Source organism: Stegostoma tigrinum, chromosome 1, assembly GCF_030684315.1.
Source record: "Stegostoma tigrinum isolate sSteTig4 chromosome 1, sSteTig4.hap1, whole genome shotgun sequence".
Taxonomy (NCBI): Eukaryota; Metazoa; Chordata; class Chondrichthyes; order Orectolobiformes; family Stegostomatidae; genus Stegostoma; species Stegostoma tigrinum.
Window position 1 is genome coordinate 125,152,602 of NC_081354.1, and position 24,859 is coordinate 125,177,460.

Genomic DNA, 24,859 nt, shown 5'->3' on the forward strand with positions numbered 1-24,859 from the left:
TTGTCGATCTCTACCTTGAAGGCATCCAACGTCCCGGCCTCCACTGTACTCTGCGGCAATGAATTCCACAAGCCCACCACTCTAGCTGAAGAAATGTCGTCTCATTTCAGTTTTAACTTGACCCCCTCTAACTTTAAGGCTGTGCCCACGGGTCCTAGTCTCCCCGCCTAACGGAAACAACTTCCTAGCGTCCACCCCTTCTAAACCATACATTATCTTGTAAGTTTCTATTAGATCTCCCCTCAACCTTCTAAACCCTAATGAGTACAATCCCAGGATCCTTAACCATTCATCATATGTTAAACCTACCATTCCAGGGATCATCTGTGTGAATCTCCGCTGGACATGCTCCAGGGCCAGTATGTCCTTCCTGAGGTGTGGGGCCCAAAATCGGACACAGTATTCTAAATGGGGCCTAACTAGAACCTTATAAAGTCTCAGAAGCACATCACTGCTTTTATATTCCAACCCTCTTGAGATAAATGACAACATTACATTCGCTTTCTTAATTATGGACTCTACCTGCAAGTTAACCGTTAGAGAATCCTGGACCAACACTCCCAGATCCCTTTGCACTTCTGACTTGTGAGTTTTCTCACCGTTTAGAAAATAGTCCATGCCTGTAGTCTTTTTTCCAAAGTGCAAAACCTCACATTGAATTTCATCAGCCATTTCCTGGACCACTCTCCTAAACTGTCTAAATCTTTCTGCAGCTTCCCCACCTCCTCAGTACTACTTGCCTGTCCACCTGTCTTCGTATCATCAGCAAACTTCGCCAGAATGCCCCCAGTCCCTTCATCCAGATTATTAATATATAAGGTGAACAGCTGTGGCCCCAACACTGAACCCTGCAGGACACCACTCGTCACCGGTTGCCATTCCGAAAAAGAGCCTTTTATCCCAATTCTCTGCCTTCAGTCGGACAGCCAATCCTCAATCCAAGCCAGTAGATCACCTCAAACACCATGGGCCCTCACCTTGCTCACCAGCCTCCCGTGAGGCACTGTATCAAAGACCTTTTGGAAGTCTAGATAGATAACATCTACTGGGTTTCCCTGGTCTAACATACTTGTTACCTCTTCAAAGAATTCCAGCAGGTTTGTCAGGCACGACCTCCCCTTACTAAAACCATGCTGACTTGTTTTAATCTGGCCCTGCACTTCCAGGAATTTAGAAATCTCGTCCTAATAGTCCGATTAGTAGAGTTCTTGTCATGGTTGACGGAAGAGAACTGTTAAGGGTTTTAAAATTTAAAGATTCTGATCATATGGATTCTCCAGAGCAATGTTTCTATCAATCACAGACTGCGAAACAATCAACAGTCCCCTCTCAGCACAAAGTTCATATTTAAATTGTTTAAGCTTTAGCCTCACACTCAGAACTAGGTCTTTTGTCAGCAATACTATTTCCTGTCACTCAGCCAATTACATATCTATAATAATTGCTTATTTATAGGATGTTTTCTCAAAGGTTCTAGTCAATTCCATAGCAACAGCTGGAAGAAGCCTCTTCTATATTTGCTTCAGAATTCAAGCATCTGATGTGCTTGCTTTGCATGTTTCAACGTGATCACCTCTCATTCTTTCAATTCCAGAGAATGTAGATCAAATTTTGTTCAGCCTATCGTACCAAAAAAAAACGGACAGTATTCCAGCAGGACCAAGAGCAAGCTCTCCATCCAAAATATGTTTGCTACATCTTGTGTCATAGTTCTGTTGGTTAATGCACTTCTGGAACATCTCCTAGCCGTTTTCCCCTTAAGCAGCGAGTTCCAGACATCACAGCACCTACTCAAAAAAATACTTCAAGTTTCCTCTCAAATTCCTCTCCCAATTACTTCAAAATTGATGACCAAGTTAGTGTCTTTCCTATCCACTATCGCAGTTCAAATTTCTTGGCTCCCCCATCAACCTCCTACCAAACAAGGTATCCAGAGAAATGAAGTAGTCAATTTAGCTAAAATAAAAATGGAGAATAAAAACAGCTTGTTTGCAGATAATGAGATTATAAACACTTCTCTTCTTCGAATAGATAGAAACTGGGAAAGGCACAACTGTCAAGGGAACCAGAAATATGGATAAGGAAGCATTTGAAACACGAAATGTTTTGCAGAATAGAATGGCTATAAAGAAAACTAAGCTCCCAGGCTCATCCAAACCATTTGAGAGAAGAAAAAAAGATTGGTGAGATGTGGTTAATGAGAAATGGCATCTTTCACTGTTGATGAGAAGGTATTAGAAACTGCCTCCTTAAACCACAATAAAGCATTTGGAGCAGCTACACCCACAATGTGGAGTTCCAATGCCTGGGGTCCAGTGCTCAGTGGCCCTCCAGTTTCATTCTTAGAGATTTAGCAGTTGATTCAATTGAATGAACCATTTCAGAATCAACTGTTGTGTTGAGTCACATGCAGACGGCAAAGAAAACAGTTATTCATTCCCTAAAGGGCACTATGAACCAGATGGGTTTTTAAACTAATTGATAGTGGCTTTCATGGAAACCAGTAGATTTAACTCCAGAATTTAAAAAAATTAAATATAAATTGGACTATCAGCCATCACGGGGTTCAAACTCAAGTGTCCAGAGCATTATGTGAGTGATAATGGGAACTGCAGATGCTGGAGAATCCAAGATAATGAAATGTGAGGCTGGATGAACACAGCAGGCCCAGCAGCACCTCAGGAGCACAAAAGCTGACGTTTCGGGCCTAGACCCTTCATCAGGAAGGGGGAATGGGGTGAGGGTTCTGGAATAAATAGGGAGAGAGGGGGAGGCGGACCGAAGATGGAGAGAAAAGAAGATAGGTGGAGAGTATAGGTGGGGAGGTAGGGAGGGGATAGGTCAGTCCAGGGAAGGCGGACAGGTCAAGGAGGTGGGATGAGGTTAATAGGTAGGAGATGGAGGTGCGGCTTGGGGTGGGAGGAAGGGATGGGTGAGAGGAAGAACAGGTTAGGGAGGCAGAGATAGGTTGGACTGGTTTTGGGATGCAGTGGGTGGAGGGGAAGAGCTGGGCTGGTTGTGTGGTGCAGTGGGGGGAGGGGACGAACTGGGCTGGTTTTGGGATGCAGTGGGGGAAGGGGAGATTTTGAAGCTGGTGAAGTCCACTGCATCCACTGCACCCAGTGTGGCTTCCTCTACATTGGGGAAACCAAGCGGAGGCTTGGGGACCGCTTTGCAGAACACCTCCGCTCGGTTCGCAATAAACAACTGCACCTCCCAGTCGCAAACCATTTCCACTCCCCCTCCCATTCTTTAGATGACATGTCCATCATGGGCCTCCTGCAGTGCCACAATGATGCCACCCGAAGGTTGAAAGAACAGCAACTCATATTCCGCTTGGGAACCCTGCAGCCCAATGGTATCAATGTGGACTTCACCAGCTTCAAAATCTCCCCTTCCCCCACTGCATCCCAAAAACAGCCCAGTTCGCCCCCTCCCCCCACTGCACCACACAACCAGCCCAGCTCTTCCCCTCCACCCACTGCATCCCAAAACCAGTCCAACCTGTCTCTGCCTCCCTAACCTGTTCTTCCTCTCACCCATCCCTTCCTCCCATCCCAAGCCGCGCCTCCATCTCCTACCTACTAACCTCATCCCACCTCCTTGACCTGTCTGTCTTCCCTGGACTGACCTATCCCCTCCCTACCTCCCCACCTATACTCTCCTCTCCACCTATCTTCTTTTCTCTCCATCTTCGGTCTGCCTCCCCCCCTCTCCCTATTTATTCCAGAACCCTCTCCCCATCCCCCTCTCTGATGAAGGGTCTCGGCCCGAAACGTCAGCTTTTGTGCTCCTGAGATGCTGCTGGGCCTGCTGTGTTCATCCAGCCTCGCATTTCATTGTCCAGAACATTATATTTGGTCTTTGGATTATTAATGCAGCAGTACAACGGTCACTTTTTTTCTATTCATTTGTGGGATGTGGGAATCGCTGGCTGGCCAGAATTTCCTGCCCATACCTAGTTGCCCTTGAGAAGGTGGTGGTGAGCTACCTTCTTGAACCATTGCAGTCCTCCTGCTATGGGTTGACCCACAATGCTATTAGGGAGAGAATTCCAGGATTTTGACCGAACGACAGTGAATGAACAGCAATGCTTCCAAGTCAGGATGGTGAATGACTTGGAGGGGAACGTGGAGGTGGTAGTGTTCCCATATGTCTGATGCTCTTGTCATTCTAGTTGGAAATGGTCATGGGTTTGGAAGATACTGTCTAAGGATCTTTGGTGAATTTCTGCAGTGCATCTTGCAGATCACACACATTGCTGCTACTACTGAGTATCAGTAGTGGAGGGAATGGATACTTGTGGGTGCATAGCCAATCAAGCAAGCTGTTTAGTCCTGGATGATGGGAAGCTTCGAGTGTTGCTGGGGCTGCACTCATCCAGGCAAGTGGGGAGTATTCCACCATACTCCTGATTTATGCCTTTTAGATGGCAGACAGACTTTGAGGAGTCAGGAGATGAGTTACTTGCTACGGTATTCTAGCTTCTGGCCTGCTGCTGTAGCCACTGTGTTAATGTGGTGAGTCCAGTTGAGTTTCTGGTCAATGGTAACCCCCAGGATGTTGATAGTGGGGAATTCAGTGATGGTAACACCATTGAATGTCAAAGGATGCTGATTAGATTGTTTCTTATTGGCAACGGCCATAGGCTGGCATTTATGTGGCGTGAATGTCACTTGCCACTTGACAGCCCAAGTCTGGATATTATACAGATCTTGTTGCATATGAACATGGACTCTTCAATATCTGAGGAGTTGCGAATGGTGCTGAACATAGTTCATCGATGACTGCACATCCCCACTTCTGACCTTATGATGGAGAGAAGGTCATTGATGAAGCAGCTGAAGATGGTTGGGCCTAGGACACTACCCAGAGGAACTCCTGCAGAACTGTCCTGGAGCTGAGATGATTGACTGCCAAAAACCACAACCATCTTCCTATGTGTCAGGTATGATTCCAACTACTGGAGATTTTGGCCCCGGTACCCACTGATTCCAGTTTTGCTTGGGCTCCTTGATGCCACACTTGCTCAAATGCAGCCTTGACATCAAGGGCTGTCACTCTCACCTCACCTCTGGAATTCAGCTCTTTTGTCCATGTTTGAACTAAGACTGTAATGAGATTACGGAGCTGAGTAGCCCAGGCAGAACCCAAACTGGGCATTGCTGACAGGTTATACAATCTTAAGTCATGCCTAACTTGCTATGAGACAGATGGGAAGATTTAGTGAACTAAGTGTAACAAAGCGGAGAAAAACAATTAAGCAATTTAACATAACCCAGCTAAATCGTAGAAGTGCATGGTTAGAGTGGAGAATGCCTTTTACATTGTGCTTGAGACAACTTCCCAGTTCAGCATGACTTTAGGTCAACAAGGAAGAAAAATTGCTTAATTTGGTTAGGGAAATGAAACAAGTCAAATCATTAATGACTAAGGAGGAAAATTGCGAAAGTGACCATAGAACAGTTGGGTTCTGCATAAAAATAGACATGGGATAATTTTCTCCAAAACTAGAAATATAAAAATTAAATAGCCAAGTATACAACAGGATTAAGAGACCAGTAGGATTTACCTCAATTTTTGGAGATAAAACAGTTAGTTAACACATCATATCACCGTAAGTAATCGAACAACAGATTAAAATACATGCCCACAAGATAATAGAATGCAAAGAACAAACTTCTGCAGATTGAAATTAAAATTTAAAAGAATCAGGGAGGAATCCGTTATGAAACGGACAATGTCAGTACTGAGACAAAGACGAGGAATATGGAAAAAAAGTTCAGAAATAAAACATGACTCTGCTCATTCTGCTCTGGAGCCTTCCTAGGTTTGTGGCATTTTGAATAAAAATGGAAAAATTCTGAGCGTTTTTGATCAAAACAAAAATCAAAAGGAAACAAAAAGTAGTCACTGATATGGGCAACCTGAGAATCTACAGAATGCTGTTAAGTGATTCTGTATAAATTTTTTTAAAAAGTGCTCAGACATGTCATGAAACAAACAAAAACTGTAATTGCTTGAGAATTTCGGCAGGTCTGAATCAAATGTGAAGAGAAAAACAGAGTTAACAAATGAGTCTACTGACGATTCTTCAGAAGTTCTGAAGGTAAGGGCACTATCAGTGTTCCACAACAGTACTAGTTATTCTTTATACATCGAAGGAAGGAGGGTGGGAGATTAATTGTGTCTCAAAAAGAGTATTATTTGCCAATTCTTAACAACATGGAACCTGATCACTCAAAAAGGCTGTGCATGCAAACTCAGAGGAAATTGCAGCTTTTTTTGGGTAAAGGGCGCTGGAGAAATAAACAGTTGAGGTACAGATGAACTGAACATAATTACATAGCACCTTTAACGTGGTAAAGCAGCCCAAAGTAATTCAATGCTGTACAAAAACAGATGTTAGGGCAGGTAGAAATTTTTGAAGGAGCATCTCAAAAGGACAGCAGGAGGTGGACAGATGGAATGTTCAGAAGTAATTAGAGCTTGGTAAGTGAAAACTATATAGTTAGTTAGTGGTGAAGCAGTTGAAGATTTGGAAAAAACCTAATTAGCAGCAACGCATGTTGCAATTGTAGGATGCAGTTTGTCATATAGGGAGATAGTCATGGAGGGGTTTGAAAACAAGAGTTTTAAACAGGAAATTAATTAGGTTTACTGTCACATGTACTCACGAATACATGACAAATTTACAAAGTCACCATCTTAGGTGCAAAGGTACTTAGGTACAGAATCTCAAGAATAAATTAGAAAAATAAAAAATAAAAAGTTCAGCATTACAGTCCTTTGCACCATCTTAGTTACAAGGGGGTCAAGATGCTGAAATGGTTTATTCCAGTTTGGAGAAGTTGTTGAGTTTTTGACATTTTGCAGTTAAGAAATTGTGAACTTTACATGCATTTTTATTTAAAAACATTTAAAGTATCTCATTCACGAATCAGTGAAGAATACATTTTCCTTCTGGCACAAAGGTATAACACCCACTTCACACGAGAGGATCAGAGTTAGTGCTCAAAATACAAAGGGGCAGCAAGTCAATTCACCAACAGCAAGGTTGCCATAGGGGATTGCAGAGGGAAGAAACAGACCATTCTTTTAAGTGGTTGGCACACATTCAGTAAGAAATGTGTTTTTCTCCCCTTGTGCCTGTTGTTGGTAAACTCACTGGCTGTCAGTAAGCATGGGAGAGAAACAGCCAATGGCTGAAGAAGCTGCGACCAATTGTGAAGACAAGAGAGCATAGCAAGAGTAACAATGAGAAAGCTGTCGATGGCAAATATAGAAGGACACAGATGCAGGAAAAAGGAAGCAGCTTTAAGCCAGTGTTTTTACAGAAAGGTAACAGCCGGGAAAACATTTTTAAAAATCAATCTCATGATACAGACAGACAAAATCAAAAACAAACAAACTCCAATTTAAGGTTCAGGAGCACAATAAGGAGGAAATTATAGTCAACAGTATTGTAATGGAACACTTCATTGTTACACTCGATCGGAGACTGTGATCTGAGCAGCAGGCATTTAAAGAAGGGTAGTAAATTGTCTAGTTAAAATATTTTAAATCGAGCTTTGTGTGTACATGATGCAAAGGTTTTAGCAAGCTGGTGAGGTCACAACCGAAGGTGGTGGCTGTATGTATTGAAGCAAGCCAGTTTTATGTTGACTTGTTACTAACGTGTGCCTGTTGTCTCGTGCCAGTTCAAATACTGAGATGTCTAGGAAGTCTGCGCTTTACGTTGAATGGAAAGGCAATAATTGAGGACAGTGAAGTCTTCTAATTGTGTTCCTGTGCAAATCCAAGTACCAAATATCAACTGAAGTACAGGATTTTTTCCTACATGACTGCATCACTTAATAAATGAGTTAGTGAGAAAAAAAACTCACTAGAAAAAAGAAGGATCATAAAATGGCGCCGCTGAACATTTAAAGTCCTTGAACAGAATTATTCTGACTTCTGGTCAAATTTAAACAAAAACCATTCAGCAGCGAGAACAAGTAGTTAGAATTAGCGAAGTAAGCAAACAGCAGACTCGAAAATCTCTAAAAAGAAGCCGTGCAGATTTCCATTCAGCCTGGTAAAAATCAGCATCTTCCATTTTCATTTTTTAAAGTTTTATCTTTAAGAAATAAAAATTTGACCTGCACTTCCTCCCACAAATACTTGCTCAACAGAAAACTTCCTCCATCTATGCAGTGGCAGCACAAAATGGCACTAGGAGAAGACGACAATAGCACTGCAGATGAGAAATTATACCTGTAAAAATTACACCATGGACTTTAGGACAAAGACAGTCAACTGCCAATTATAAACAACAGCAACTGAGTGGACTGCAACTATTTCCAGGCTTAATTTACAACAGACATACTTCCACAGAAGACAGGTGTGTACTTTCTGTTCAAAAAAATGCTTGGAAATAAAAAAAGTCTAAAATTATACCCTTTGCCAGCAGGTGCTCACTTTCAATTCAGGACAAGTAAAATAAAAGTGCAAACTAACCTTACGAGTATCTACAGAAGCAAACACTTTTCCAAGTGGATTATGGTAACTGGTCCCATGAGCAGCATAAGCAAATTCTTCTAGCCATATAGGAACCTCTTGTTGTGCCTAGAGATGGAATTTTAATAATATTATTAACTAAAGAATTATACAAGAACATAATCAGCCATAAATTTCTACTTCCTTTAATTTTTTCACTCTTTCAATTCTGAGGTCACTCTATTTCTCAAAAAAGAGACAGACCAAAAGTAGTATAATTTTAGATATTCAATCAACAGCAACAAGAATGCAACGTAGTAAATTTAATACTGAACAATATGGAAAATGCAACACAGGGCTTGGGAAAACTTTATGGATAATTGTGTTACTTGAACTGCATCATCTTTTTCCAAGAAATCTATTAAATGCCAAACAAATCTTGTACTACTTACATCAGAGAGAACTTTTAGGAGAGCACGTGCTATTGGTAAATCTGTATTTGAATCAAAGAACGATATTGCTTTGCCAACGTTCCCACAACGGCCTGTACGTCCAATACGATGGACATATTCATCGATAGTTGAAGGCAAATCAAAATTAATAACATGCTGTACATGCTCAATGTCCAGCCCTCGAGCCGCTACTGCTGTAGCCACCAAAACAGGACACTTCCCTGTACGGAAATCACCGAGTGCTATCTCTCTTTCTCTTTGCTCTCGATCCCTAGAAAAATTACAATGTACAAAAATAATTTGGTCGCAATGTTTGGCACAGCAAAAGTCATATTTATTATGCGTACAACACAGCATACCTAAATGAAATCAATTTTCCCTGCTATTAACTCAAGAGGAAGTGCAACATTTATTGTATTATTTTAGTATGTTCAAAGCACCAGTCAAATAAACTGGCTTCATGTGGAATTTTATTTGTGGGATCTTCCACCAGTTCCCATACCCACACATTCAGTGTTATTTCTACTTCTGAATATAAATGCGACAAGAAAATGACATTAAAGTGGAAGATCAATTATGATCTTTAGTGGCTCAAGGACCCATACAGACACTCCCGCGCACCTGTCACTTAAAATGAAACTTCAGCAATGTCCAGTGGTCATCAAAAACATGGTTCAATTGTTTAAAGCTTTAGTAAAACAATTCTCCTACTACCACCTGCGCCCCCCCCCCCAACCAAATTATATTTGCCAAAAATCATTTCCAAATGAAGGAACAGGAACAGAAACAGAAAATACTACAAATATCACAGCAGGTTTGGCCGCATAAATCAAAAGGAGAGATACAGAGTTAAACATTGATTTAGGTAAATAACAATTGCTACTCTCCCTCCAGATGTTGCCAAAACATTCCCAAACACAATTTTTATTTCCAATTTGGAGCATTTGCAGGACTTTTTTGTCCAAATAAGGGAACTTTGTTTAGTTGAAAAAGTTTGGCATAAATTCTCCAACCAATAACTAACAAAAGCAGCTTTAAAACATCAACACATCACTCATCACCTGTATCACAACTCTCAGTTACAACAATTTGATATTGATATGCCTCCGTCTTAATTACTGAAAGAAATGTATGATATATAACTACGAACAGGTCACTAGGGCAGCTTCTTTGAAATAGATTTCATCAAGATTGCAACGTTGTAATTTAGCATGCACACTCTACACTTGTGGCCATGACATTTTCAAAGTCATACGGTTACCAAGACATTTATGGCTGTGAGCAAGAGTCAATCAGAAAGTGATTTGCAAATTTCATGTTAATTCAAATTACAGGCGGTCCCGAGGCTATAGTTACTGTTCAAGGATGTTCACAAGTCAATTTGTGTGCAAGTCAGAACACAATACAGAACAGTATAAGACAGCTGTTTTAAGTACTAGCAAAGATTCACATGTTGGATCCTTAAAGTAAATAATAACATGGGATTTCATTTGCAAGCACAAGCGTTCGTATGTCAGTCACAAGTCGGGGATCTCCTGTAATCCATAAAGCTATGGTCACCGAGTTAATTCACATTGTATTTAGTCAAAAATGCTTTTTCCCCTCATCAACGTGGATAGAGAAGTCCTTTCATCCAAGCTGTTAACATAAATCTCGAATAGTTGAGATCCCAGCACTGATCCCCAAGGGTACTGTAGGCACATTATGCAATGGCACATAGAGAGATGGGAATCAAGTTGGAGGATAAAATAAATTCTGCATAAGGGATAGGGATGGGTCAAGGGGGCCAAATAAAAAAACAAATGGAGTACAATGTGGGGGAAAAAGACAGTTTCCTGCATTGCAGGAAGAACAGAAAACCAGATTATTACTTACCTAGGGAGTAAGAGTAGAATGCTGCCATGCAGAGGAATTGGAATGTCTTTCTATGTTAATCGCAATAGTTTGCATACAAGTAATGGGAAAGACATGGAATGTTGTCCCTTATTTCAAGGGGGAAAATGAAGTATAAAAGTAGGGAACATCATAGAATCCCTACAGCATTGGAAGAAGCCATTCAGCCCAATCAGTCCATATTGGCACTCCAAAGAGCATCCCACCCAGAATTACCCCCTGCCCTATCCCTGTAACCCTCCTTGTAATCCTGCACTTGCTAAGGCTAATCCACCTAACCTACACATTGCCTGAACACTATCAGCAATTTATCATGGCCAATCTGCCTGATCTGCACATTTTTGGACTGTGGGAGGAAAATAGGGCACCCAGACACACGGAAAATATCTGTGTGGAGTCTGCACCGTCTCCCAAGGCTGGAATTGAACCCAGGTTCCTACCGCTATTAGTCAGCAGTGTTAACAACCAAACCACTGTGCCGTCCAAAGAGGTCTCTGTACATGAAATTAGGAGACCACAGCTGGAGCATCATGTACAATTTTGAAACAAAAATAGAAATTGCTGAAAAAGGTCAGCTGGTCTAGCAGCATCTGTGAAGAGAAATCAGAACTTGAAGATTGAGGAAGGGTCACTTGACCTGAAGTGTTAACTCTGATTTCTCTCCACAAATGCGGCCAGACATGCTGAGCTTTTTCAGTAATTTCTATTTTGTTTCTGACGTACAGCACCAACAGTTCTTTTGTTTTTTTAAAATGTATGCACGATTTTGTCTCCTTATTCAAGGTGGGACATTTTTGCACGGCAAATAATTCAAAGGAAGTTCATTAGGCGGATTGCTGCAATGAGAAAGTGTTATTAAATACAGAAGTGAAGCAGGTTGGGCCTAAAGCCATTGGAGTTTGAAGGAAGTAGGATAAGTTGCGAAGACTGTTGTAAAGATGTGGGATCTTCAACTTTATTAAAAAGAAGAAGAAATTGGGATTCCATCAAGCTCCCATAAAGGCTTGGCTCCAACGCAAGTTTTTGACGAATGTTCTTCCATAATTTTATGGGATATGGATGTTGCTGTTGCCTTTGTAAAGCTAGAAGACAGCCACTTTCTTGAACTGCTACATTCTGTACACCATTGTTTAGGAAGGACTGGTATTAAGGCCTGAGAGGCTGGAGACTTAACAGAAGTTACTGTTTTCTTCAGTTACAGTTCCATAAAGCTGAAGAGAAGGGAGAAAAAAAAAAGTGTCCTCGCATCCCATCACATTTCTGTACTCTTCAAAGCTCAATATACTCAATGTCCTATACCTCAATCTCCTCAACTCAATTTCCACCTTAATTACATAAATACCATAATCATAGAGTCAGAGTCTAATCACGCAAGTCTACAGCACAGAAACACGCTCCTCCATCCCAAGCCTGTACCAATATATGATGCCTTTCGCCTCTACACAGACCATATCCCTCTATGTATTTGTCAGGACGCCTCTTAAAAGTTATTATATCTACTTCTACCACATCATCAGGTAGCACACTCAAGCACTTACCACCCTCTTTAAAGCAGATGAACGTCAAGTTTTTTTTTTAAAAAAACTTTTCCACCTTTTACCTCAGTCCCCAAGTCACCTTGGGAAAAACAGTCCAACTATCTGTCTTATTCATGCCTCTCAATTTTAGAGGCTTCTTTCAGATCATGTCCCCAGTAAATATCCTCTGCTTTCCCAGTCTATCCAATCTCTCTTCACAGCTAAAATGCTCCAGCCCAGCCAACATCCTGATAAATCTCCTCTGCACAGTGCTATCCAACTGCTCAATGTCGATTCCCGAAGTGCACTTAGTACTCCAGCTGTGGCCTAAACAACTCGTTTGGTTTTAAAAATAATTCCAGCCTAACCTCACTGCTCTTAAACTCCATGCCTTCGATAATAATTTGCCTCCTGAACCACTTCTACCTGCCCTCATACCTTAAGGGCACATGCACACCAAAAAGTCTCTTGATCCTCCATCAATTATTCCAGGGTCCTAACATTCATATATTTGCTTACTTTGTTTGTGCTGCCCAAGTCCCAATCACATTCACTGAACAACATTTGAAATCCCCACTTTCTCCTGCAATGCACAGGACAGTCGGTCATGTCAACCTCTTCCATCAGAGGGACTTGTCTGAGCATAGCCAAACTACCGAGTACCAAATTATAGTTTTGTTTACCTCCTTCAGTCACCTCGAGAGATTGCAAAGGATTGGTCTTCAACATTCCCCACCTCAACCCCAACTCCCCACCATTAACATAAAATTTCCATTAATGGATGACTATGTAAAATAGTGCAACTACAAGGTACAAGAACATATGCAAAACCAAAATGAGATCCAATAGTTTAATAATTTGTAACTCAGGAAGCTAAAAGATCTCCAGGATCTTAACGGCTGTGAAGGGGACAGAGATCGGTACTATTAGTAGAAGTATAGTTGATCACATATGTCTTGAATAGCAGTTGAATTGTTTCTCTAATATCAAAATTCTGGATCCAAAATTTTCTTTAATGCAAAAAAAAACACCAGACCTGCCTTCACACTGGGAATGCCACACAAGGTTGAGGCTATCAACACCATATTAAATGGAACTGATTAAAATCAAACATGGGAGTACAAAAAACTGAACATCCATGGCTCAAGAGCCTTCAGCAGAACTGCATTTGCTCACTGTCATTCACTCTGCCGTTACTACCAAAGCAGAGGATCAAGGCTGGTTGAGAGAGTGCAGGAGGGTCTGCCAAAAGCAGCAGCACTGAGTGCTTACTAAACGGCTAACTCAGTAGATTTGAGTGTTAGCAATACCATAATGGACAGATTAAATGCAAACTCAGTAGTCTCATATCCAGTCGTAAACCATGGTGAGTAACAGGCACCTTGACTTCTCACTGTTGAGTGACAATTTCCAAAAAGGTGCATGGCCACTGTGGCTTTTAGTTCAAGACATATCAACCGAATTACAAACTCAACAGCTGCAAAGTTTTTTTTAACATAAGTTGCTGGAAAAGCTTGACAGGTCTGGCAGCATCAGTGAAGAGAAAAATCAGAGCTAACTTTTCAGGTCCAGTGACCCTTCCTCAGGACCAGGCCAGAAACGTTGATTCTGATTTTTCTCTTCACCGATGCTGTCGGACAAGCTTTTCCAGCAAATTGTTTTTGTTCCTGATTTACAACATCTGCAGTTCTTTTGGTTTTTATTAAGGCGGTACTTGAACCAGCACCCCGACAGCATTTACCACAGCCTTTAGATACCTAATCCAGTGAACTACCACCATCTCACACCTCTGATGGTCGAGCCTTAAATCATCAGTGAAGCGATGGATGATATTGTAGTTATGTAAGTTGTTGAAGGAGGCTTGGTACACTGCAGTGCACATGGGCTGGAGGGACTGAAATGTTTGAAGTGGCAAGAAGTATGTTAACCAAGTACCCTGAATGGTACGGAGCTGCATTCATTCAGAAATGGAATGCATTCCACAGCCGTCACTATTTCTGCAAAAGAATCTGAAATATCATGGCTCCCTCCTCCCAAATCTTGTCAGAAACAAAAAAGAAAATCCTCACAAACAACAAAACTTTCGCAGCAGAGTTCATTTCATCCAGATTGTTATTGAAAGTTAAGCTTTTAAAACTGGAATGCAGTTTAAGCTTTAAAAGTACCGTAGTATGTCAAAATTAATAAAAACAAGGAAGCAGATACTTTAGCACAGATATTACTTTTATATGCAACAAATAGTAGTCAAAAATGAGTGCATTTTGGCAATAGGCATAAAAAACATGCATCTTCCTTACAAAAATAAAGGACCAAAATCATTGAGCTGATTTGACCAGTGCTTTGTATAATTGTGTTAAGGCTTCCTGATTTTTACAAATGCCAACATGTCATTGCTGTCTCTGTCCCCTGAGCTTTGACGCTCGTTTGTTGTGATTTATGCACAAGGACCTCCAAATCCCTCCATGCTGCAGCATTCTGCAGTATTTCCCCATTTAAAGAACATTCAGCTCTTTCATTCTTCCTGCCAAAGTTCATAATCTCACTTTTTAGCCTTGTTATAATGTATTAACTTTCTGCTTGTCTACAGCCCTCTGACCACTTGCATTCCCAACTATTTTTCTGGTGTAACAACATGTAGAGCTGGATGAACACTGCAGGCCGAGGAGCAGGAAACTGCAAGCTACATATATGTGCATAGTGGAACCGAAGGTACTGTGTAGGTTACCTTTCAGCTACGGAGATGCAGTTCACTCAAAAGTAAAGACACTCACACTTCAATGAACCAGTCATACACAATGAAAAGAATGTGAGGTCAGCACTCAATATGCTCTTTCAGGGTCAAGATTAAAAACCAAAAGAACTGCAGATGCTGGAAATCAGAAATAAAAACAGAAATTGCCAGAAATGCTCTGCAGGTTGTTTTCCATGGAGAGAAATCAGACAGTTAACATGTCAGGTCCAGTGACCGTTCTTCAGAACTGAAGATTTGTGATCAGGATTATCTTTGATCATTATACAAAGTCATATGTGAATTGTTTTTTCGCTATATATGTGCAATATGCAGTCACATTTTCATTGTTATCTACATTGATGGTTCACAACTGCACAAAGTGTGAAGCTGGATGAACACAGCAGGCCAAGCAGCATCTCAGGAGCACAGTGCTCCTGAGATGCTGCTTGGCCTGCTGTGTTCATCCAGCTTCACACTTTGTTATCTTGGATTCTCCAGCATCTGCAGTTCCCATTATCTCTGTGCACAATCTAGATGTTGGTATTTAAGCCCAACCAATGCAGGTACTGTAGAAAGAAATCCTTGTTTACCTAATTTTCACAGGTGATTTTAATCATGACTTTCAGCAGCTGAACCAAAGCAGATCACCAGAAGAAAGAACACAGACAGTGCCCTCCAGTGGTGCAGTAGTAGTTTCCTCACCCCTGGTCCAGGAGACCCAGGGTGAAGTCTGACTTGCTCCAGAGATGTGTAATAACATCTCTAAACAGGTGAATTAGAAAAATAGGTTTTAAAAAAGGTTAACCAATACACTCCATGCACCAAGTTAAAAGTTTCCATTTCTCACATTTTATGGGTTCCTGCTTTATTTAAAAAAACACAAACAATGGTCACCCAATCAAAGATTACCAGGATTCTCGAAGAGACTGGGCAGTAAATCTGAAGAGTAATCAACAATTAATACAAATTAACAATTTAACTTACCCATGAATACTCGTCGTTGGGAACTTTTCTTGACAAAGAAAAGTAGCAAGAAAGTCAGCCTTTCGTTTCGTATCAACAAAAACCATAGTTCTTTCAATACCTGTAAAACACTTATAATGAACCACTCTTACATACCAAAACAGTAACAAATATCTAGTGATAACAAAAATTATCCCATATCAAATGAAGCAGCTGAAGTCTGTGGACCGAATTATACAAGGCACTGGGTTCTCTGCTTCAACCAACCCTTCCTATCAGAGGTGGCTTGTAGTTGGATGTTAATGGGCTCCTAGACTAGGGAAGTTCTCCTCAGAAGGGTGTTGGTCTCATGTTGGGAAATAGCTCTCAAACTCTATTGCAATATTACACTGGATCATCTAGAACAGTTTGGACTGAAGTGGGTGCCAAATTGGTCTGCAATACAGAGACGGTGAGCATGTGTTTTGATAGGTGATGCTGGACAGCAAGATGTAGGGTGAAATGAGCCTGATGCGCCCGCCCAGTGGTTCTATTAAGGAGAGACCCAATGTGCCTCTCCCTTCTCCCTAACCCGACTGGCACTGGGAGTGAACAGTGGTGGGCAATGGAAGACTGAGGTCCTCACATGAACATGGAATTGCCCTCTTCCCCCACCACTAAAGAACTCACTGAACATTACCCATACCTCTTCTATAATGGGGAAGGTGCCACCAGAATGACTCCTGCCGAATTTCAAAAGTCCTCCCACCTTTAATTACTTTCACAGGAATGCGTGAAATTCATTCCCAAGTTCACCACTGTAGGTTGATTTACAGTACAGTTTCTCATAGTTCGCGCGACAGCAACAAAACAATCTTCAAGGACAACTTCTATTTTCAGTCTTTGAGTATGAATGCCAATATAGCAACTGCTCCTATTTCTCTGGAGAGGGAGCTTGAGTTACTGCACTTATGCAAAGAACCGTATACCTTTGCCAACTACTAAATTTCTACTTTTGTCTTGTGAACAAGTTGGCTCTGCAGGGATATGGTCACACCTGCACACTCTTGCACAAGCTAATTTTGTCAAGTGTAAAAGATTTCAATAAATTCATAACATTTCTTGTTAACAAAAGAGTAGTTTTCTATCGTAAACGTGTTCACAGACATTTATGTAGAGATTCCTTTTTCCTTGACAGAAGTAAAAAATCACTCTCACCTATGTTAGTGAGGATTTCAACCAATTTGTTTCTTTTGGAATACTGATCAACTTGCAGTATGGATTGCTGGACATCGCCACAGGCACCTCCCACTTGACCAACAGCAAGGAACAAATAATCGCTTTTCATGAAGTCTGCAGCCAACCTTCAAGAACAAAGTTAACGAACATGAAAACTAAATGTTTAGACTGGTTTGAATTTCACTATTTACAACTAAATGATGGGATTATAATATCAAGTTTCAAAACTCTTATTTTAGCCATGAGACAATGTAAACAAGCTTACAGGAGTGGACAGGCTACACTCAAGAGCATAAGGAATAAAAATAAAAGGTGGTGTTCAAATTTTATCAGGTTTTGACAGGCCAAATATGTGAATCTGTTTACACTGGCACAAAAAGGTACTAGTAGCCAGAGGTTAAAATGTTAGTTAAAAAGACAGCAAAAGAGTAGGGTGGCACATTGTTAAAAAGAAATGTAAACAAATTTTGTTGATCTGAAAGGCAGTGGAAACAGGTTCATGTCTAATTACCTAAACAGAATTGGGTATCCTCAAAGGAAATATTTGTAGGGCTAATGTGAAAATATAATTAGATAGTGCTTTCAAAAAGCTAACACAGACTAAAGACTGATGCTATATGACTATGATCAATCTGTTACAAGGTCAGACAGAAGATCAGAATACTTGTTTGCTCCTTGTTCAGTGTTGCTTTCAGATATTCCCACACTTAAGAACATGAGGCCGTACAAGAAGAAATCTGCAGTATGATGCACAATAAACCAGTTTTCTCTCAATTCATACAATAGAGTTGGCAGCTTCAAATCTCAAACAGACATATCCTGACATTGCAAGTTGCAATCAAGAATCAGGTTTGAATGAATTTAGATTAATCCATTACTTTACTCTTGACTGACACTAAAAACAGATGATGTTTTGCTGCAGGCAAGTGAGAGGCTCACTTAAATCTGTTCTAAAATATTAAGTCCAGAAGTTGTTCTTGGCATTATTTCAAATTGATATCCCCATTGAAATATTACTTAAGCAGGAAGAAACTCAAATTTTAGTTTCCATCTGCTTGCTTAGCAGAACAGTGAATAAGGAAGTGGATAAAAAAGTCCCAGTTATCTAATCTTCTGGCACTCTCCAAGTATTGTTGGTTATGCAATATCTCTCACGCTCTTGGTGCCTAATGCAAAATGTCACCACTTCACCTTGACAAATCCAAATTAAATAATCTGACCACCCTGATGTATCAACTCGCAAAATTATCTTTTGAAATAAAGTGCCAGTCTTCATCATTTAATTAGCAAAAATCAAACTAACTGAAGCCTGTCCAAGCAAAGCACTGGAAGGCATTAGTTTGCATTTGGTTTAGAAGAATCAAGAATTGATTTTTTTAAATAAACTCCCTAAATTAAGATCCAGAGATCAGGAAGCTTTTAGGAGAGTTTGCAGGAGACCTGACCGAGGCCAGGTATAAGAAGCAGCTTATTAAACCGAGTTAGGAAATAGTTTACCCCAGCGCAAGAGTTTCTTTCCTAAATTTCCAGACCAGAAGTGTTTGGTTAGAAACCTGGATGGGTCATTAGAAGCTAAGGAAGTTTAAATTTAGCTGTGTGAATAATCAAAGAAAAGGCGATCAAGCTCTCAAGATTGATACAGTTAAGTCAAATCTATAGAGATGATTAAAAAGGGAATTCTCCTGGTATTTGAGTACTGGAAAATGATCGTATTGGGATAGGCGGGTTTTTGTCCTGCTTTGAAATCTTCCAAATTATGTCATATGTAAAATGCCTGATTTGTTCCATTTTATCTTCACTTCTCTTATGTAGTAAGCTGTTTTATTGTTTAAAAACAAATCTACAGTACTACATTATGTTAAAATGAATGTCTGCCACAATACTTTCTTTTTAAATTGAAGTGTTCTATGAAATCAGACTAACTGTCCAGTAGTAATGTCAGTTGAAATCATGACAGTAAGACAAACCACTGCAGTAGTCTCCACAGTTTTTAAAAATCACATTATTAGATGGAAATTGCTGCTCCAGAAAAATCATAATTTCAAACATCAGGAATTAAATAAGGTCAAGAAAGCTGCATGTGGAAGAATTAAAACTGAAATACTACAAATAAATTTAAAAAAGTGACAAAACAAGAAAGCAGTAACCCAAGTGTCACCATCTTCAAGAAAGGTGAGAAGTTCAACTGGAAATTACTGAGCAGTTTTCCATTTGTCAACCATGGGTAAAAGACATTGTGAGAATACTCCTCAATCGCCTCCTCCCAAATCTCAACGCAGTTTCTACCCATCAACAGGCATAATGGACATGATTTTCACAGTGTGAGAGATCCAAGGAAGTATTAGTATAAGAGGACTGCAGTAATCTCTGCACATGGCCACTGATCTCACAAAGGCTTTAACTGCTAACCATGAGTGAAATAGCCTTAAATTTTACTGTCCACCTGGTATATGGCATCAAGCCATGAACCTCACTGACAGATCTAGAGACAATAAGATTCCAAACTGGCACCAAGCAGGGTTTTGGTATAGAACCAACACTCTTCTCCAGCTTTTTCACAGCAACACTTCACTCCATGTCCACAAAAGCACCTTGGCAGAGTTGAGCTAATGCATACGACAAGCCCAGGAAAGTGTTCAACCTTTGATGTCTGCACACCAGAACCAAGATCACCCCAACATCCATCGTCGAGTTGCAGTGTACAGACTACATCTGTATGTGCATGCACTCAGAGGATGAGCTACAAATCAATGACTTATTCACTGTGGTACACAAAAGAACAGACCACTGTTGAAACATCTGGTAAATAAGAAAGAAAGTTCTCTACCAGGCCATTCCTGCCACACAACAATGCTCCCAGCCAAAGTCTACCCAAATCCATAGACAATACAAGTTAGTTCCCATACCTCCTCCAGTGAAAACAGATTGATGGCTAAGTTCAACAGATTCAAATATGCTTTTGCAGCTTTCAGATGCATAGTGTTTGATGTCTAATACCACAAACCCAGCACCAAGATCATGATCTGCAGAGCAGCCATGGTTCTGACCCTCCGGTACGCGTCAGAATCATTGATCACATACTGCAGAGATCGCAAATCCCTAGATTATCAGCAGTGCTGCCTTCACAAAATCCTACAAATTCACTGGCAGGATCAGCATAGCAACAACAGCATCATCTCTCAGGCCAATAACTTCAGTATCAAGCCAGTGGTCACACGTGACCTGTTGTGATGGGAAGACCAGACTGTCCACATTCCCAACAGATGATTTCCTAAACAAGTACACTCCTCCTAACTCCACAATGGCAAATAATAACTAGATGGGCTGAAGAAATGCTACAATGATACCCCAAAAGTGTCCCTAAACAAATGCATCCCCAGTGACATGGAAATCGTTTGCCCTAGATTACAGGCTAAAGAAGTATCCATTAAACGTACCAACCACTTCAACAGTCACAAGTGGAGCACATGGAGGTCATGCTCGAGCAGAGAAGGGCAGAAGAGGAGGCACTTCATCTGACAAAGGAGCAGCACTCCAAAAGCTTGCGATTTTAAACAAACCTGTTGGACTATAACCTGATGTTGTGCGACTTCAGGCTCTGTCCAAGCAGAAGAGAACGCAGAATCTAGAGCATCCCACCACATGCCTCAAAACATGCCCACATGTGGCGGAGCCTGCAGCTCCAGGAGTGGATTATTCAGCCACTGCAGAACACACCCCTGACATGGGAGCAAGTCATCCTCAACCCTTAGGATTGCCAAGAGCACTGCTACAAAGAATATAATTCAAGAAGCTTCATTATATTTTCATGTACTTCTGCAAGCCGCTAAACCCCAACCAGAATTTTTTTTTCCTTTTTAAATTATTCAACTATTAAACACATTTTCTACATTTGGAAAGGGGTTAACACAAGTTCCTATGAAACATGCTGTTGGCAGAAAGACATCAACTCAGAAGGACTTAGCTAGGGAATGCCTCAATGTCATGGAAGTTCCTATCTCCGATACAGTGGATGTCTTGAATAAATTAATCACCATGAGCTAATACATTAACAATGGCAAAAGGTGTGAATTGATCATCTCCTCTTTTGAATAACAATTAATGGTTATTTGAAAATTAACACAAGTCCGTCTTCTCTGAATTCCTTCTATAATGAAGCTCTTTTAATTTACAAAGTTAAAAAGTCCTGCACGGCATCCCTTTCAGAAAAAAAGGGATCAGATTGGTTGGAAGTGAAAAGACCCAGTAAAAATTTTTAGTTTTTAGAAGTTTTAATGCTTTTCACTTCCACTGTAGAACCAACATCTAGCAATAAGTAAAAACAAGAGTTCTGTTTCACCACTGCAGCAATGTTAAATGATCAAACATGAATGGTCATTGACCCAAAGTACAGTCACAATAGGCTGGCTTCAGGTTATCTTGTCCCATTGCCTCAAAGTTATAGGTTCAATCACCAACTCCATGTAGTCTTCTACTTTAAAAGTGAAATATCTGAAATCATAATCATCATCTTTGTTCTAGTAGTCCAAGAGGGAAAAGAAGTCCTTTTGTGTTGGGTGGGAGGGGAGTAGTAGAAAGCCCTCCCGGAACAAAAGCAAAATAAAGCAGCCACTAGTAATCCGAAATAAAACCAGAAAATGCCGCAAGTACTTAGCAAGCTGACAGGACCTTCAGTGACAGAAGAGTTAATGCTTCAGGAATGTAACATTTGATCATAATAATCTGGTCCAAGATGTTGCCAGATCTGTTGAGTCCTTCAGCAATCCTTCTAGAGCCTCCCTCATACAGGAGAAGCAAGTCAAGTGGAGCGGCATGACTCATGGTGGAGTTTGTACATTCTTCCTGTGTTTTTATGGGTTTCCACCCACAGTCCAGAGATGAGCAGGTTATGTGGGTTGGCCATGCTAAATTGACCAGTGTCCACAGGTGTGGGTATTAGGTGGACTAGCCATGGGAAATGTAGGGTCACAGGGATAGGGTAGATGGGCAAGTCTGGGTGGGATGTTCTTCGGGGCCAGTGTGGACTAGCTGGGCCAAATGGCCTGTTTTCTACACTGTAGAGTGTCTATGGAATCTTTACATTTATCTTTTTATCTCTATACTGTTATTATTCATACAAACTATCTTGCTCAAAACACCATTCATCTACTAAACAATGTGTATGTAAATCAGCAAAAATCAATTAGCCTAATTTTTGAGCACAGGCTTCAGTTTCTGATCTGCCCAGTCAAAAGATGGTGGGCAAGATAACATTGGTTTATCCACCTCTTCTGAATGATTTCAAACCAAGAAACCACTTCCAGTGATAATAGGGACTGCAGATGCTGGAGAATCCAAGATTCTGAGATGCTGCTGGGCCTGATGTGTTCATCCAGCCTCACATTTTATCATCTAAGGTAGAAAAACAGACTGCTATAGCAGGAATTCCAGAAAAGTCAAGACTCATGATAGATCCAAGCTCTCAGAAACAATGCTGGAAGAATCAGTGGTGCAGCTGAGCAGGAGGAGATACTAGGATCCAAATCGGTAGCTTGCAGACTTCTAAGAAATGCCCTCGAAGACTGGGAATGGGCAGACTAAATGGTCAACACAGGTGTCCATCATAAATCATGGTAACAATACCACAAGAAGGTGCCTTACTGTTTATGGTCAATATTGGCAAATACACTTCTTCCCCCATCAGTGGATGTGGGAGCCAACAAGCTAGGTCTGAATTTACTGCACATTTCAACTGCCCCCTAGAAAGTAGGGGTGAGCTGCCTTCTTGAACCATAAGCACACTCACTTGCTGTTAAGAAGGGATTTCTATGATTTTTGACCCAATGACAGTGAAGGAAAGCTGATAGTCAGGACTGGGTGGCTAAGAGGGAAGTTTGCAGTTGGTGTTCCATGCATTTATTGCCCATGTCCTTCTAGGTGGCAGAGGTCACAGGTACAGAAGTTTGCTGTTGTTCTCAGTGAGTCACTGCAGTGCATCTTGCAAGTTATACACATTGAAGCCATTGGTGGTAGAGGGAGTGAACAGAGTGTTAACCAAGCAGGCCTTTGAATAAAACAAAGTTGCTGATGCTGAAGATCTGAAGAAACAATTCTGAAGTCATCACTGGACTCAAAACTCAAAATTCAACCTGCTTTCTTGCCAGAGATGTTGCAAGACCTGCGAAATTTCCCCAATTTCATTTCTGAAGCAGGTTCCTTCGTCCTGGTTGATGTCAATCTTCTAACCCTTTTAAGCTTGCATCCATCCAGGAAAACGGATTTCATCACATTCCTGATTTGTGCCACGCTTATGGAGGACAAACATTAGTGCAGAATTCTCAGTCTCTCTGACCTACTCTCGTAGCCACAGAACTTAGAAATGAACGAGTCATGTGTCTGACCTAATGTCTGTCATGAGTAGATAGTCATTGCTAGAGATGAAAAATACTTGCCACTTGTCAGCTAAACACTGCCTGCCATCCAGGACCTGCTGCACATAAACACATGCTGCTTCAGTCTATTCATACTGCAATTTATCCTTACAACAACCTCTCTGTGCTCAATGCACCTCACACAGCAGCAGTACCAGGTCCCTAGTAATCATGGCAAATATTCAGATACTTCAATCACCACCATACATTCAAATTCTACCATCCTCACATCCACCTCTTAACGTCTCAGCTGTTCGTGCATGGCACATATCACCCAGCACAGCACTACACAATCACTCATATTCTCAATGCTCTTTATTTAAGGATGAGGTAGCACACATAATAGAAGCAAGTCACAGTGGCACTGACAAACAGAAAAAGTTCTTCCATTTTGAAGTCCTAAATGGCTCCAACCATCATGATGCAAACCATGAGATAGCCCATCACATACAAGCTCAGCAAAAGCAATGAGTTAATGGCATCCCCCTGCCTTGTGCCTCTTCTTGACTCCCAAATGATCTTAATTTCATTATACAGGATAGAAAAATAAGTTGCTGGTGCTATGACCTCCAACTTCTTGCTTTACACTTGACCCACTCCAACTCCTCTGAGATTCTGCTTTCTGACAAAGAACATCCAACTGACCCCACAACAAAACCTCAAGGAGGAAGACAACGAGCTGAAGGACAGCAATAACGAAGAAAGGTCACTTTATCCGTCACCCTCGGCCACCTTGGCAGATACTACAAAATTTGGCTCATGGTAAGTCATTCAGACGCAAAGTGAACTCAGCCAAGCCAGAGGTTGTTGGCTCATTTGTCAGCTGTGTACAGAGCTCAGATGAAGACAATGGCAGAGTGGGTATAGAAACTGCAAAAGGGTCAATTCTGAGGAACGGTCACTCAACCTGAAGCGTTAATTGATTTCAATCCACAGATGCTGCAAGACTGTTGAACTTTTCCAGCAATTTCTATTTTTGTCCAAACATTTTGTCCATAAACAGGCTGCTTGTCCCTTTAAGTAACACAACAGAGTTACATAGAACTTTCATTCAAACGTGGACAATGCAGGTTTGCCTAGACATGATAGCCAGTTGGATTGAAAAATGTCAGGGGAGTTATTTCCATGAGTTTGGCGCATGCAGGGCTGCATACAGCTGTCTATCTGCACAAAAATTAAGATGAATTCTGCACACTG

General features: G+C 41.0%; 1 protein-coding gene across 5 annotated transcripts in view; it reads right to left on the bottom strand.

The window, feature by feature from the left end:
- ddx4 (DEAD (Asp-Glu-Ala-Asp) box polypeptide 4) overlaps positions 1-24,859 on the bottom strand; it is a 91,374-nt gene that overhangs the window by 4,699 nt on the left and 61,816 nt on the right. For all 5 annotated transcript variants that reach the window (XM_059648437.1, XM_059648430.1, XM_059648419.1 and 2 more), the window contains exons 15-18: positions 17,232-17,377; positions 16,056-16,155; positions 8,931-9,201; positions 8,500-8,607 (exon numbers count right to left, since the gene is read on the bottom strand). In XM_059648437.1, coding sequence (XP_059504420.1) covers positions 8,500-8,607; positions 8,931-9,201; positions 16,056-16,155; positions 17,232-17,377 — 625 coding nt within the window. The remainder of the gene's footprint in view (positions 1-8,499; positions 8,608-8,930; positions 9,202-16,055; positions 16,156-17,231; positions 17,378-24,859) is intronic.